The sequence below is a fragment of the Pungitius pungitius genome, chromosome 9 (genome assembly GCF_949316345.1).
Source record: "Pungitius pungitius chromosome 9, fPunPun2.1, whole genome shotgun sequence".
In the NCBI taxonomy this organism is placed as follows: Eukaryota; Metazoa; Chordata; class Actinopteri; order Perciformes; family Gasterosteidae; genus Pungitius; species Pungitius pungitius.
Window position 1 is genome coordinate 12,250,234 of NC_084908.1, and position 15,325 is coordinate 12,265,558.

The window sequence follows — 15,325 nt, forward strand, 5'->3', positions numbered from 1 at the left end:
CTGGATCTGGAGAAAGCCAGAGTCTTAGGTAACACATTTGATTAATACATTATCAAAAGAACGAGCCAACTTTAGGTCACAGTGAACTTCAACTTTGACCATAAACCACCAACATCCAGTCAGTTCATCCTATAGGCTATCAGTTCTTCCACTGTTATATGAACATGAAATATTTTTTGAAGTCCCCTCCTGGTGATGAATGCAGCATTTAAGAATAATCGGTTGAGTGCCAGAAAAAAAGGGTCAGAAGAAAGTACAAGGCTGTTAGGTAAATGTGGTTTATCTGTAAAATTGGCTCGCAAATACAAACTGTCTGATGTGCCGCTCAAGAGAGCGTTGTGCAACAAGCAAATTACCATCTGACAACCGGCACATGGTTGTTCTTGAAATCCAATAACATATCTGCAAACGTAGTCAACAACAAACAATATATATATATATATACATATATATATATATATATATATACACTCACACACTGGATATCAGCCCCTGTTCCTTCTCGTTTCAAATAGTGCTCAGTTAGATAAACAGCTTATGATATTGGTAGTGTAAGAGAGTTGGAAGGGGATATTGTTATGTTACAGTAATGCACTGGATGGGGATTATTTTTCTGACACAATATCATCTAATCTTCCACAAAGCATTCTGAAAGGTACTCATCTTTATTTAGTGCTTGATGTGTTTTTCTCTTGCAAACATATACCTGTACCTGAATGCATCAGGGCCGTTGTCCTCCTGGAGGAGCTCATTGCGCCTCATGATGGGGGGGATAACGGGGTCCTGAGCATTTGAGACACTGGTTTAGTGCTGCAGTGGGAAGTATGAAGAGAAACGAGTCTGTCCATTGTGGATTAAATGCTTACGCTGTCCATTTTTCTCACCCGTCCCTTTCGCTCGCTTTCTGTCTCACTCGTCTTTTTCACCAATTTTGCTGTCTCTTTTCTTCCTACCATCTTTTTATTTGTAATTTCTGTCAACCGTATGAAGACGATATCGTGACGATATCGGGACCACGGTCCGGCAGTTAGTGACCTCTCGCATAGTACATGCTCTTAGGATACTACCCGTCCAACAAAACCCCTTATATTACAATAAACACAACAACAGAGTCATGACACGGTGAACATACACTCACCGGCCACTTTATTAGGTACCCCCTGCTAGTAACGGGTTGTACCCCCTTTTGCCTTCAGAACTGCCTCAATTCTTTGTGGCATAGATTCAACAAGGTGCTGGAAGCATTCCTCAGGGAGTTTGGTCCATATTGACATGATGGCATCACACAGTTGCCGCAGATTTGTCGGCTGCACATCCATGATGCGAATCTCCCGTTCCACCACATCCCAAAGATGCTCTATTGGATTCAGATCTGGTGATTGTGGAGGCCATTTGAGTACAGCGAACTCATTGTCATGTTCAAGAAACCAGTCTGAGATGATTCCAGCTTTATGACATGGCGCATTATCCTGCTGAAAGTAGCCATCAGAAGTTGGGTACATTGTGGTTATAAAGGGATGGACATGGTCAGCAACAATACTCAGGTAGGCTGTGGCGTTGCAATGATGCTCAATTGGTACCAAGGGGCCCAAAGAGTGCCAAGAAAATATTCCCCACACCATGACACCACCACCACCAGCCTGAACCGTTGATACAAGGCAGGATGGATCCATGCTTTCATGTTGTAGACGCCAAATTCTGACCCTACCATCCGAATGTCGCAGCAGAAATCGAGACTCATCAGACCAGGCAACGTTTTTCCAATCTTCTATTGTCCAATTTCGATGAGCTTGTGCAAATTGTAGCCTCAGTTTCCTGTTCTTAGCTGAAAGGAGTGGCACCCGGTGTGGTCTTCTGCTGCTGTAGCCCATCTGCCTCAAAGTTCGACGTACTGTGCGTTCAGAGATGCTCTTATGCCCACCTTGGTTGTAACGGGTGGTTATTTGAGTCACTGTTGCCCTTCTATCAGCTCGAACCAGTCTGGCCATTCTCCTCTGACCTCTGGCATCAACAAGGCATTTCCGCCCACAGAACTGCCGCTCACTGGATGTTTTTTCTTTTTCGGACCATTCTCTGTAAACCCTAGAGATGGTTGTGCGTGAAAATCCCAGTAGATTAGCAGTTTCTGAAATACTCAGACCAGCCCTTCTGGCACCAACAATCATGCCACGTTCAAAGTCACTCAAATCACCTTTCTTCCCCATACTGATGCTCGGTTTGAACTGCAGGAGATTGTCTTGACAATGTCTACATGCCTAAATGCACTGAGTTGCCGCCATGTGATTGGCTGCTTAGAAATTAAGTGTTAACGAGCAGTTGGACAGGTGTACCTAATAAAGTGGCCGGTGAGTGTATGTTATAAGTGTAACCTGAGTTATACAAAACCTCAGTTCAGAAGCGGAGGGAGCGGTGCATCGGGTTCTTATGTTAAGCCAGTTGTGTAAACAATTCTTTGAGTCTCTTTGTGTTAAGATTTGTTCGTTCTAAATTCTCTCAGAAAAACAAAAAAAAAAAACAACCAGATTAACGAGGTGGCCTAATGTCAAAGCATCTGTCACTAAATACACATTGACCTCAAAGACAAAAAACATAATATGAGGAACGCAAGGGGCTGTCAAGGCTGATTGTTTTTTTATCAAATTAAAAGGAAAACAAAGATGAGACTAGAAGCTATTCAAGGAAACAGAGAGCAGACCTCAAAACAACAACAATATACCCTAATGCTAATATTAGGTGGCAAGCTGTACATCTGTATTGAGAATGAGTAGCTTAGCCGTAGTTGACAGTGGCATTACAAGCTTGGCCATAGAACTCTGATAAATAAATGTCCTCCTCCAGTCTTGACTCAAAATATTCCAGCACTTTCCATCAATAGACATGAGTGGATTTTTTAAAACAAAAAAACTTACATTCCAAAGACATCAAATGTATTTGAATCATATTAACATTACTAAAATGAGTTTCTTTTGCGCGTTGTGTGAAAATGGTTTTGGTCATGATTTATATTTTTCAATATGTGAAATCATTGGATTTTTAATATACATGCAAATTATTCTTTGTGTTATTGGTGAAACAGATACATGACCACCTTTTGTTCATCGGATGAATGGTTCCTGCAACTCCGAAATCAGAAAAACTGCTTTCTCATACCAACGTCAAAACAGCCAGACGTTATATGGCCCAATTCATTACAGTCAGTGACGGAGGAAGGGATAGCGAGAGAGAGAGAGAGAGAGAGAGAGAGAGAGAGAGAGAGAGAGAGAGAGAGAGAGAGAGAGGGTCATTAAAGCTCCTGGTTTAAGCCCATCCCTTTCTGAATATGTAAATGTCTTCGACACAGGGAAAAAAAAACAGCAAGAGAAAAGGCGAGGAGGGAAGAGGAGGGGAGCAGCAGCATGAAAAAGCCAGTGAGCGATCAAGGGAAAGAGAGCAAGAGAGTGAGGGAAAGGGAGCGGGCACTCTGAATTGTGAGTGGCTTACGACACTCAGTGAACAGAAGGTGCTCCTGCATGCGCTGTCAGTGTGCCGCTCTGCTGCAAGGGATTGTGTTGACTCCTTTGCTTTACCACGTTCACCGTGCCTGCCTGCCTGCCTGCCTGCCAGCGCCAGTCTCAAACAGCCTCTCCCTGCCGGCCGAGAAAACACCGGGAGAAAGAGAGAGAGAGAGAGAGAGAGCACGGGAGGCGAGCGAAAAAACTGGGAGCCACAGGGTGATGCGTGCGACTTAAAAAAAAAAAAAACAACCCAAGACGAGCCGCTGAGGGGACGAGGGATACTGTTACACAAGATAAACCGTGAACATGGTTCACCTCTTTCAATCCTTTTCTCTTCTTTTTTTTTTTGCATTGGTCACTGAAAGCACGGTCAGCCGCTCGAATGGATTTAAACCGTACAAGTGAGTGATCGCTTCTACGGATGGACGGTGATACGTGTTGACAGATCTGCTGAAACTTAAGCGGGAAGGGGAGGAGAAACGAGCGAGACGTTTGAAAAGATTTTTCCTTGGTCCCTTTCTCTTTTTTTTTTCTTTCTGTGGTTGTCTCTTCTTCCCTCTGATCATTGCAGCAGAGGACTGCGGAGGAGCAAAAGAGACAGAGCTCATGTATGCAGACAGGGGAACTTGCACTTCCTACCATCTAGCTGAAAGCTACTTGGATTCCTTCTCTTTTTGGCTCTTTCCTTTGAGGAGAACTAAGACATTGTAAGCCTGCCAAGGATCTGGTGTCCACTGAAAAGAGAAAAGGGAGGGAGCAGGAGGGAGGGGGGAGAAATTTGTACCACAGTGGGGTCTTTTTTAGATTCACACATAATTAGTGTCGGGGCACAAAGCGAGCCGCTGAATGGAGATTGTCAGCTTTTGGATAGGGGTGAGTAGGAATCTTTTCAAATAAGATCAATGAGGACAATTTTATTTTTTCCATCCCCTCTACTCTCCACCCACTGCTTGATTTCTGGCACTAGCGAGGAGACGTGCCCTCTATCCTTTTGCATTTTGGACAAAGATTCCTTTGGTTTTCAAAGTAAACGAAGTGCAATACCAGTGTCTTCAGATAGAATACAAAATTGCAAGAAATATTCTTACACTCATTGAATATGATGTGATTGCTGCGAAAACAATATCCAGAGTGGTTCAATGGACATTTTCTCAGAGTCATCTCTGGATACTTATGCTAATGGATTTCCTTCTAATTGGACTGTACTTAAAGTGGCCACTGAAAAAGCCCCCTGGGTTGATACTGTGTTTGTTGGGGATTTTTCTCAAAACGGTTCCCTCGGTAGAGGGGGTTTGTCCAAGGCTGTGCCGCTGCGACAGCAAGCTGCTGTACTGCGAGGGGCTCAACCTCACAGACATTCCCCGCAATCTGAGCAGTGCCATGGGCCTGTCCATGAGAGAGAACAACCTAACCGAGCTGCGTGAAGGCCAACTGGTCAGTCTGTCACAGCTCACCTGGCTCTATCTAGATCACAACAACATTGACATTGTAGAGGAGGGTGCTTTTGACAGGCTAAGACGGGTCAAGGAGTTGGACCTCAGCAGCAACCGGATTGACAGTCTGCCAAATGGCACCTTTAGGCCCCTCCCCAACCTGCGTATCCTGGACCTCTCGTACAACAGGCTGCAAGCACTAGAGCCTGATCTGTTCCACGGCCTTAGAAAGCTCACCAATTTGCATTTGCGCTACAATGTTTTGAAATTTGTGCCAGTGCGGATTTTTCAGGATTGCCGGAGCATGCAGTTTCTGGACTTGGGATACAACCAACTGCAGAGCCTGGCGAGAAACTCCTTCGCCGGCCTCTTCAAGTTGACTGAGTTGCATCTTGAGCACAACGAGCTGGTTAAAGTGAACCTCGCCCACTTCCCCCGCCTCATCTCCTTACGTACACTTTACATGCACAACAACCGCGCCACTGTCGTCGTCAACACCCTGGAATGGACATGGCATTTTTTAGAGAAGGTCGACCTGTCAGCCAACGAAATAGAGTCCATGGAACCACATGTTTTTGAGAGCGCACCCAACCTCAAGGTGCTGATGCTGGATTCCAATCGGTTGACCTCTGTGGACCAGCGCATCCTGGATTCATGGTCCTCTCTGGAGAGCGTAACCCTGGCAGGGAACGAGTGGGAGTGCAGTCGCAACGTGTGCGCCCTGGCCTCTTGGCTCAGTGCCTTCCGAGGCCAGCGTGACAACACCCTGCTGTGTTCAAGCCCCGACACGGCGCAGGGCGAGGACGTGTTGGATGCCGTGTATGCTTTTCAGCTATGTGAGGATCCCCCGATGGAGGCCACTACAGCGGGCCTGTACGCCTCCACGAGGGACCGGCCCCAGGGCGGCTCGGTTTTCCTCGGCCCGTTCACCCCGAACCCGTACGAGGGCGAGGGTGGCGAGGTGGTAACCAGTTCTTTCACCGTCACAGTGGGCCACGATGACCTGGAGAACACCATGCAGATCCACAAGGTGGTGACTGGCACCATGGCACTCATTTTTTCCTTTCTCATCATTGTGCTGATGCTGTACGTGGCATGGAAGTGCTTTCCAGCAGGAATACGACAACTGAGGCAGTGCTTCAGCAGTCAGCGCCGTAAGCAGAAGCAGAAGCAAAGCATGCAGCAGATGGCTGCGATTTCTACTCCGGAGTACTATGTCGACTACAAACCTAACCACATTGAGGGAGCTCTGGTCATCATCAATGAATATGGCTCTTGCACTTGCCAACAGCAACCTTCTCGGGAATGTGAGGTGTGACTGCGATTTGTGAATAAGTCTTAACCTGTGATTTTTCTGGAAATACAGTAAATCCCCTTTTGGATACAAGGGGGAGGGAAGAAGGAATACATGGATCTTTTGTGACTCTTTTTACACAGCATCTCACTGTGATTTGGAGGAGTGTGCTTCGTGCGGCTGACTATTTTGCAGTGGATTTAGTGCTTCTGCTATCTACTGTATATGTGAGGCCACAGGGCATCATGGCCACCGGACTCTAAGACCTGTTGATGTTCTACAGTAACCCGGAGAGGAATACATCGTGGGCACTGAGACTTTTCTCTCATGGGTGGATATTAGAGCTTTAATGCGTCTTTCTACGTCAGGACATTTAATTATTGTGTAAAAAGAAAACTGGGGACACTCATAAGATAAAAAAAATACAAAAGAAAAAAAACATTTGTATTATGACAAATACAATATTTGACAAGCATTTAAAATATATATAAAAAACATGTTTAAGTTGGATTGAAATGTAAAATACAAGTCTGTGTAAAATATGTTAAAAAAGAACGGCGCGTGTGGATAGAACGTTATAAAAGATAATCTATTTCTTTTGTAAACTACAAAAAATGTTGAAATAAATGAACTGCTATTCACAGTAAAATCATTTGTATGTGACACGCCTGTCAGAAACAATGGATGACCATCGACGCTGTCTATAGGCTAATGACAAGAGGGATATGTCTCTTCAGTGTATCGAACCAAAAAAAAAAGAATAAATACGGAAAAAAGGCGAGCAGAGGGATATCTGCAACTCATCTCCAATGTACCACCCATGGTCCGTTAGATCTCTTTGTTTTATCTTCCATATTTGTTGTTTTATCATTCAATGTGTTGGCTCGCTATCAGTGCAGTTTATTTTCCACATTGCCTATCTGAGAATAGGTTCAAGTGATCTATCACATTTCATCGGCAGGCGTATTACCATATCATTACATCACTATCCGTGCACCATCCAAGCAGAGTGTCAAAGATCTAAAGCTATGCCTCTTATTGCCTCTCATTGTCTGGATTTCACAGAGGAGCGATGCGTCCTTCCACTGAATCAAGCACACAACTAAAGGACACAATCATCTAAACCATGCAAACTGAAAATTAAAATACAATGTAAAATTGTATCAGAATCATTGAATAAATTATCCAGCAGCTCAAAGGAAGATTTGCACATACAATGTTTTTTCACTGTGTTTTCATGTGATGTAAAATGTTTGTTGAATACAAGGTCATTTTGAGGTGTGTATATATACATCTATATATATAGAAATATATCTATATATAGATATATATATATATATATCCTTCTTCCTCTGGTGTTCATTCTGTAAATTAGTGCACTGACAGATGTTGTGTTTCCGGGGCTCTTTGACATGAACAGTATGTTTTGGGAGAAGACGGGAAGTCAGAGGGAGATGGAGAATCACAGCTACTGCGGAAAGAGGGAACAGGCTGCTCTCTAGTGTGCATATTCTCATACTGTGGCTGCATTTTACCCTGCACCCCGCTCTGCCAACCTCCAAGCTAAGGGAACATCATAATACTGAATATGCGGCGGCTTTTCTGGAAAGGAAATTCAATGCATCAATCTGAATCATTTTTGTGTTATTTTGCGATAAATTAAGATAATGTTTACAACTTGTAAGTCAGCGGGAATAAAAATGTTTAAGAAATCACTGACAATCTTCACATAATTAGTTACATCAAGAGTAAAACGTTATTTTAAACGTTATCAACAGCATTGCATGTGCAGTTGGTGTTCAGGTGTTCTTTGGACATTATGCAACCACGGATAACCACAGGTAAGAGTGGGTTGGGTTAGAGGTTGTTCGGTGAGTTCTAAAATGGTGGAAACTGAACGATACAGAGTGCAGAAGAAGTCCAATCTGTCTGAAAAGAAATGTAGTAGAAATGTCTTGCATCAATTCCATTTGAAAAAGGCTCATTATTAGGGGTTTCAAACTAAAATATTGTCCATCCATCCATTCAAAAAGGCAACTAATGATTGAATGGACAAGCACTTTCACACTATTTTAAGCCTTAAGACATATACTGCAGTCTTTGGATAATATTGCACCCTCTGAAATAACATTTGTGTACATTCTTTGTACATTTGTGTTAGTTATTGTAATCACAGATTGTCAAATCCCCGAGGGACCTGCAAAGTGAGCCACCGCATATAAATTTCAAATTACTTTGCTTCCTTTCACAGCTTAAAGGATTTCTCTCAGGTAAAATTCCATCACAGACTAATCATACTTCTTAATATGAACGATATGCTGGGAAATCAAGTGTTTGCACTTGAGTGAACTAAATTCAAACTATTACCTTCTTAAAAATCCTTAAGAGGCTGAAAACCATGCAGTATAATTATATAAATTCAATGGGAGACATGACATGTACTTGAAAGAAAATCTGAAATACTCAAAATGTCCTAATCACTTTCAACATGGAATTCATAAATCAGTTTCCAAAACTCTAGCGTGACTTTCTGCCTTCAATTATTTCCAAACAGTCTGTCTTCACACACCCATGATGCATCATTGCGCTGAATGATGTTTTTTAATCAGAAACTACCCTCTGTGGTCTGTGATAGTAAAGGGACCCTTTTTCAGCAATTACCATCCAAGCAACGTCAAATTAAGCCCACGCAGGATGAAAAATAAAGGTGCAGGGTGAGCAATATACCCGCGACGTACTTTCATGTTTTTATGGCTGGTAACAAGTTCTCTGCCGAAGAACTAAACGAATAGATGGGATGCAAATGCATTTAGTGCACAAGTAACAATACACCAATGGTGCTGTTTTTTTAAGGGGAGGCATTTTGGGGTGGGATGATAGCTTTAAATTGTCAAGCGGGATTTACATTCCGTTTAATATTAATGGTATCAAAGGCAATGTCCTTTAAGAGCAGACAATTGCTGTGTCACATATCATGTGGGTGCAACTGACTGCAGTGGGTGAGGTAAGGCCTCATGATGCCAACACCTACTTATTTGCTCTTCTTTACACAACCCCCCCCTCCCTCCCCCTTAGAGTCATGGACTTCATGGACCTCTCAACACAACGGCTGGGTCTTCTTTGAGGACCATTTGAGGTTGTGAAACTTCATTTGTATAAATATTAAATGATGCCTGGCAGAGGCCAGCTTTGCCACCAGTATTGATTTCATTTCAGTGCTTTCTTGAACAAGCAAGCAGGGCAAAGGGGTGATGGAGAATGGCTGTGAATATTTTAAAAGTTGACGTCAGACTATTTCAGACTTATCTGGATCTCTAATCCACCTTTACCTTTGTTCTTTATTTTTTTGCGTCCATAAAGCACAGTAACTGCAGAGGAAACACCCATTCATCTACCCGATGACAATAGATCAAATCTCTGCTTGACCCAAACTTGGGGCGATAATTCCCTCTGGGGAAATATGTGCCAGCAGACAGCATCCATTATGAATGCCTTGATTGATGATGCTGAGTAAAAATCCATACAGATGAGTGGTGACCAAAACTATCAGCTTGAAAACAAATGTATTCACCTCTCCGTCACGTTTTCAAATGTACACTGATGGATGAGGATGATATGTTTCATTCATGTGTAAAACCAGAATTGATTCACAATATGATAAGTGGTTGACGTGGTGATTAAAAAACTCGGATCACCGTTCAGGCGGACGCAAAGTGTGAGTCGTCCTCTTTCACGTGCAGTTGAGCACACGGTCCTGCACTTCCATGGAGGCAGCTGTCTGCCAGCCAAAGGATGTACAGGGTGCAAGTACAGGTGAAACTCGAAAAATTAGAATATTGTGCAAAAGTTCATTTATTTCAGTAATTCAACTTAAAAGGTGAAACTAATATATTATTATAGACTCATTACAAGCAAAGTAAGATATTTCAAGCCTTGATATAATATATAATAAAGCTTATGAAAACCCCAAATTCAAAATCCCAGAAATGTTTTGGCAGTGTGGGCAAGTGCCAAGTCCTGCTGGAAAATGAAGTCAGCATTTCCATAAAGCTTGTCTGCTGAAGGAAGCATGAAGTGCTCTAAAATGTCCTGGTAGACGGTTAAGTCGAATTACTGAAATTAACTTTTGCACGATATTCAAATTTTCCGAGTTTCACCTGTATGTACACGCTAATGCTAATAGGTCTAACACAGCCCTTGGCTTATATGTGCGAAAAATGAGCATGTGGTGCATCAGTGCACGTGCAGTTACGTTTGCGCTCATTAGGTTATAAATCTAAATGTCTAGGACCAGAGAGTTGTGTGTGTAATGCTGTGATGAGAGCTCACAAACTAAAGACGTATATACAGGTGGAAATACTGGCACAAAGGGTTGGTTTGTGTGTGATGAGCAAAAGGCAGGTCATTTTGCAAATGAGGCGAGTTAAAGGTCAGACACTAAACATGGAGACACCCTGCATACTGCTGGCTGTGGCGTGAATAAACACCATTTAACCTGACTATTATCAAATTAAAAACAACAGAGAAAAATACAATAAATAAAACATGGTGGCCCTGCACATACTGTACCTCTGAGTGCAAACATCGCTCTGCAGATCTCTGGGAAATAGCCTGCGCCACAACCTGCAGCGAGCGGGGGCCCTCAAAGACACAAACAAATGCTGAAAAAATTAATGAACCCGGCTTCCTGTGAGGGGTTTCGATCGGGCAACATTCTGCCATCTCATTGGGACTGGGACTGTGCTGCATAATAAACGCTTACCACCCCCTCATAACTGGATGGAGAGCTAAATCATGGGTGGCAGCATGTACTGCAGTAGGCTGTAAGGAGCGGGTGATGACTAATGACGATGAGTGGGTGGCTTTCCACTGCTTCTTTTATAACAGGTGGGTTTTCAGAATCAATATTCTAATCAACATCAACATTATCTTTGAATCCAAATCCTCTGACACACCATTTTCTCTCTTCCTGTACATTCCCTTCCTTTGCTCCTTTCAAACATTGCCGCTGTTGCTGTTGTGGATGTGAAGTAACTCAGACTACTTCACTGAGTTCAAGGAAAGCCACTATTGAATTCGTGCTGTTACATGGAGTGAAGGAAATCGGTTGATAATAAACTCAAGTAACAGTTAACAGTTTACACATCTTCTCGTCCAATGCAGTGAATGCAGCTACACAAAGTGTGTCCAAACTTTTGACTGGTACATGTAATAATACCTTATAGTTTACACCCAGACCTTATGCAAATTGAACAAATAGCTTTACAAACACAAATGTCCAACATCAATAAATTACTTAGGGTAACCCTGCAGGCAATATATAGCTTTCTAAACCCACTGCTTCATTTGCATGCACTATACACGAGCAATACTGAATTAATAATAATCACTGAGGAGTCATTATTCTACATTTGGTTCTGTAGGTAGAGCAGCGGTGGCTAATGAGGAAGGTGAAACTGGTGGGAGAATGGGGGCAAGGTTGGCAGCTGAATATTCATTACAGTGAGTCAGTAGGGGAAAAGGATGACAGCAGACTTACAATAACAATACTTATTATTATCATTCTTATTAATATTAGTAATATGATTAATAGTAATATGTATTGCACTTTAATGTATTTTGTTGATTATTTTGTTTTACCATTGCTTGGTTGGATTAGCCTGTGATAACAATTTGTCTTGCATTGAACATTAAACATCACATTAAAGTCAGTGAGATAATACACTGCAACAGCTGGGCCTGCATCTGGGGCTCCATGTTACCCGTATAAGAGCAGATGTGGGTCATCGTCTAATGTTCAGAGTATTATGGTGGCTGAACTGCAAAGCTTTATCCAGGACTGAATTCACTGTTATTCATACCTTCACAGATATGCCGCGGGACAATGGATGCGATGTGAGACCAATCCGAGATTATTTAGGTTGCACATTTTACATGCATTTACATACATTGTGTGAGTCCTGCATGTTTTGATATACATTTCTTCCATTCCAGTTCAGATCCATATACTGTACGTCAATAGTTTTACTTGTTAGACACCTAAATACATGTGGCTGACACAAACTGTGCTCCGGCAATAAATAAAAGCATCTGAACGTAGACTGGACTTGTAATCTGTACAAAAATAATAAATAGTTTTAAGGCATGGCCAAAACACATTGTGAATTAGTGTGTCCAAAACACACATTAAACCACTACTTCATCCAGACATATGTTCAAGTTATTCATAGTTTATGATAAATGAGTCATCAGGACTACTGCATCATGTTTCATTATTCACAGTCAGATCATCTCATATGAAACTGACCCTTTGATATAGCGTCCCAAAGGCAGGACACAGAAAGACCATGGACAAATTGTACACAGGTCAAGTGAAGTAAACACACAGACAAAATATATCCTTTCCACTTTATCTGATCAGTGTCAGGATGAATAAATGCTAATGCGCCCGCTCCTCTTGCTCCCTCTCTTTTCCTTATCTGCGAGGGCAGATTGGCATCTCTCCAGTAGCCATTGAGATTGGCCGCATAAATGGAATTGCCCCATTCTCTAAGTGTCAGCTGAGCAAAGAGAATGTCTTCACAGTTTACAAAAACCCTGAGCTAAATGCATTCCTGGTGAAGCAAGTACTTAAGATACAATGTCGGTAAACATTTGCAGCGTGATGGTCAGTGCACACAAGCGTGTCCGGCCAAGAGGTATAACAATAAATACAAAAGATGGACTTACCTGTCATATCGAACGCAGGGCAGACGACCAATGGATCATGCAAGGAAAAAGGACATAGAGAAAAAGAAAAGCTTGTTAGTTTACATATTTTAACATGATATCAGGTCTGTTATGTGCAACTTAAAACAATAAGTAGCTCAATCAGAGAACACAGGCATGTTTTGGACAACTTGAGAGTGCAACAGACATGTGATATTAGACAGACTGCAGCAGAGTAAAATGGAGTGACACATTGACCAGCGAGCCTGCAGGACCACAATTAAACAGGCGGTGCGTTTGATGTCTATTGCGCCAACAGCCATCGTAGTCAAAAGTGAAACCAAGAAGGAGCACAAACACCTTTTCATTGGAAGACTGTAGTGACAAAGATGTGACAGTGGCATTGGCATACACTTCTCCTTACCATGCAGCACAAAAGTATTTACAAGTTTATTACACTCCCTCTCGTCTGTGCATGTTACAGTAAATGGATGTTAGAGTTTGGAAACAAATTGAGTAGACCTACACAATTGAACGGCTTAGAGAACCAATGTGTTAGATGCACATTTGTTGAATTGATATCCACTTGAATGGACTGAGTGGATAGCGTTGTAATACTAAAGGAGGTGGAATACACAGTACATTTATGGTGAATGTCAACCTTACAATGTAAGACTGCATATAAATCAATATGTTATTTTGTTTCCTCTTGGCCGATGTGGACTGAATGGCCCCCAAACACAAAGAGCGTCTCCTGATTATTTTATGAAATGAACCCAATAACATGTTATTAAACCTTTTGAACGAAATACATTGCAAACATATCTCTGAAGCTGATGTTTTGTGACAACAATATTGATTTTATTTAATACTTAGCCAATTTCAATTGGCTCTAGTTTCTCAGCAAGTATATCACTGACAAAAGATATTAATTTAAGTGGTTAAGGGAATGTGCTATACTTATTTTTCATCACTATTCATTCTACTTTGCAGACTTGAAGGTTGCCAAATACATCCAAAATGGCCAAATGAACCACAAGAGTACTTGGTAAAAGAGGGAATGTAAATGTACATATAATGAACATAGACAGAGTGCTGCCATGCTCAATTAAATGCTTTTATTCTCGTATTATCTAGCTGCAATAACCTCATAACCCGTTAGCACTATCAACTCAAGACAACAACAATTTCCTATTGACAACTTTGCCACAGCAGTGCGTCATTGACAACTTGGAATCAATCCAGGGAATCTTTATGTATTACATCCAGTGCCTTATGATTGGAGTAATGCGTGTTGTTTATATGTGTCCAACCTCATTTTCAATAGGTTAGGCTTTGCAAAAGATTAGCAAGGTTAGACTTTAAAACCTATTCCCTGGGAGTGTGTCAAATAAAGGGGTTTAAAATGTCTTTACACAGATCTGCCTTGTGTGTTTCAACAATTCTGACCACCATAATCCATTAAGTGTCAACTTCAGCAGCATTAATTCAATCATTCTCATAATCAAAATGGTTGCTCTGAGCCCCCGCTGCGGGGCTTAGTGATGGTGTGCTGAGAATGAAAAGGCACATTAAAATGGGCTGGAGCATGCAATCCCCCAAAAAGGCATTTGCTGCGCTCTGCATGCACCAAGGACATGTAACAGTAAGGTCAGGATCAAACATCGGCAGAATACTGAATAAGTCAGCCTCCTGGGCTGGGATTCCTGGATCCGACTCGTCCTCCCTGTCCAATGCTAAAATGTCTGATTGCTGTGGATAAGCTGTCCCTAAAAGCTCACTGAAAACTTCTAACATGCAGCACAACGTGTGAAGCATGAGCAGGGACTGTATATTATACATTCAAGCAACACCGTGCTGTCTACGTGTGCATATTAAAGAATGTCTTGTTCAGCTGAATATAAATATATATCGCTTTTAATATATCGTCTTTGGTTGTGAATGAATTACCTGCAAAATACCAAAAATAAACAAATGTATATGTAAGGTATACTGTAAAACAAACTAAATTCTTCTGTGTATACTTTAAAGTGCTCCTGGCCCGCGTTTACTTGGAGATGAGTGCACTGGAAGCCTCACATTGGTGCCAGGCAAACACACTCAGCCACTGTCCACTACTTTGCTGTTACATCAGCTAATGTAAGTCTAATTGCACAGTGGTCACGACACGGCAGATCTGATGCAAACTGTTGTGACTTTCCTCCATGCTGAAATAGTGGGAAGAAACATAAAAACACAAGCTTGCCTCTCCTCTCTTTTTTTTTTTTTTACAACACTTGCTGTAATGTGGAAGAGTAAAGCCTCACTTCTGTTTTTCAAAATTGGTTAGATTTTCTGCACACGGCTGCACGCGTTTTGAACTTGGGCTGCCGAGAGCATTTGTGAGGGGTTCTGGG

At 42.0% G+C, this 15,325-nt stretch overlaps 2 protein-coding genes across 2 annotated transcripts in view; one reads left to right on the top strand and one right to left on the bottom strand.

The window, feature by feature from the left end:
* Positions 1–15,325, bottom strand: part of ctnna2 (catenin (cadherin-associated protein), alpha 2) — a 219,696-nt gene that overhangs the window by 79,825 nt on the left and 124,546 nt on the right. The gene's annotated exons all lie outside the window — the stretch shown is intronic.
* On the top strand, positions 3,359–9,350 carry lrrtm1 (leucine rich repeat transmembrane neuronal 1). The gene has a single exon (XM_037471183.2). The coding sequence runs from the start codon at positions 4,668–4,670 to the stop codon at positions 6,243–6,245; it is 1,578 nt and encodes a 525-aa protein (XP_037327080.2). The 5' UTR covers positions 3,359–4,667; the 3' UTR covers positions 6,246–9,350.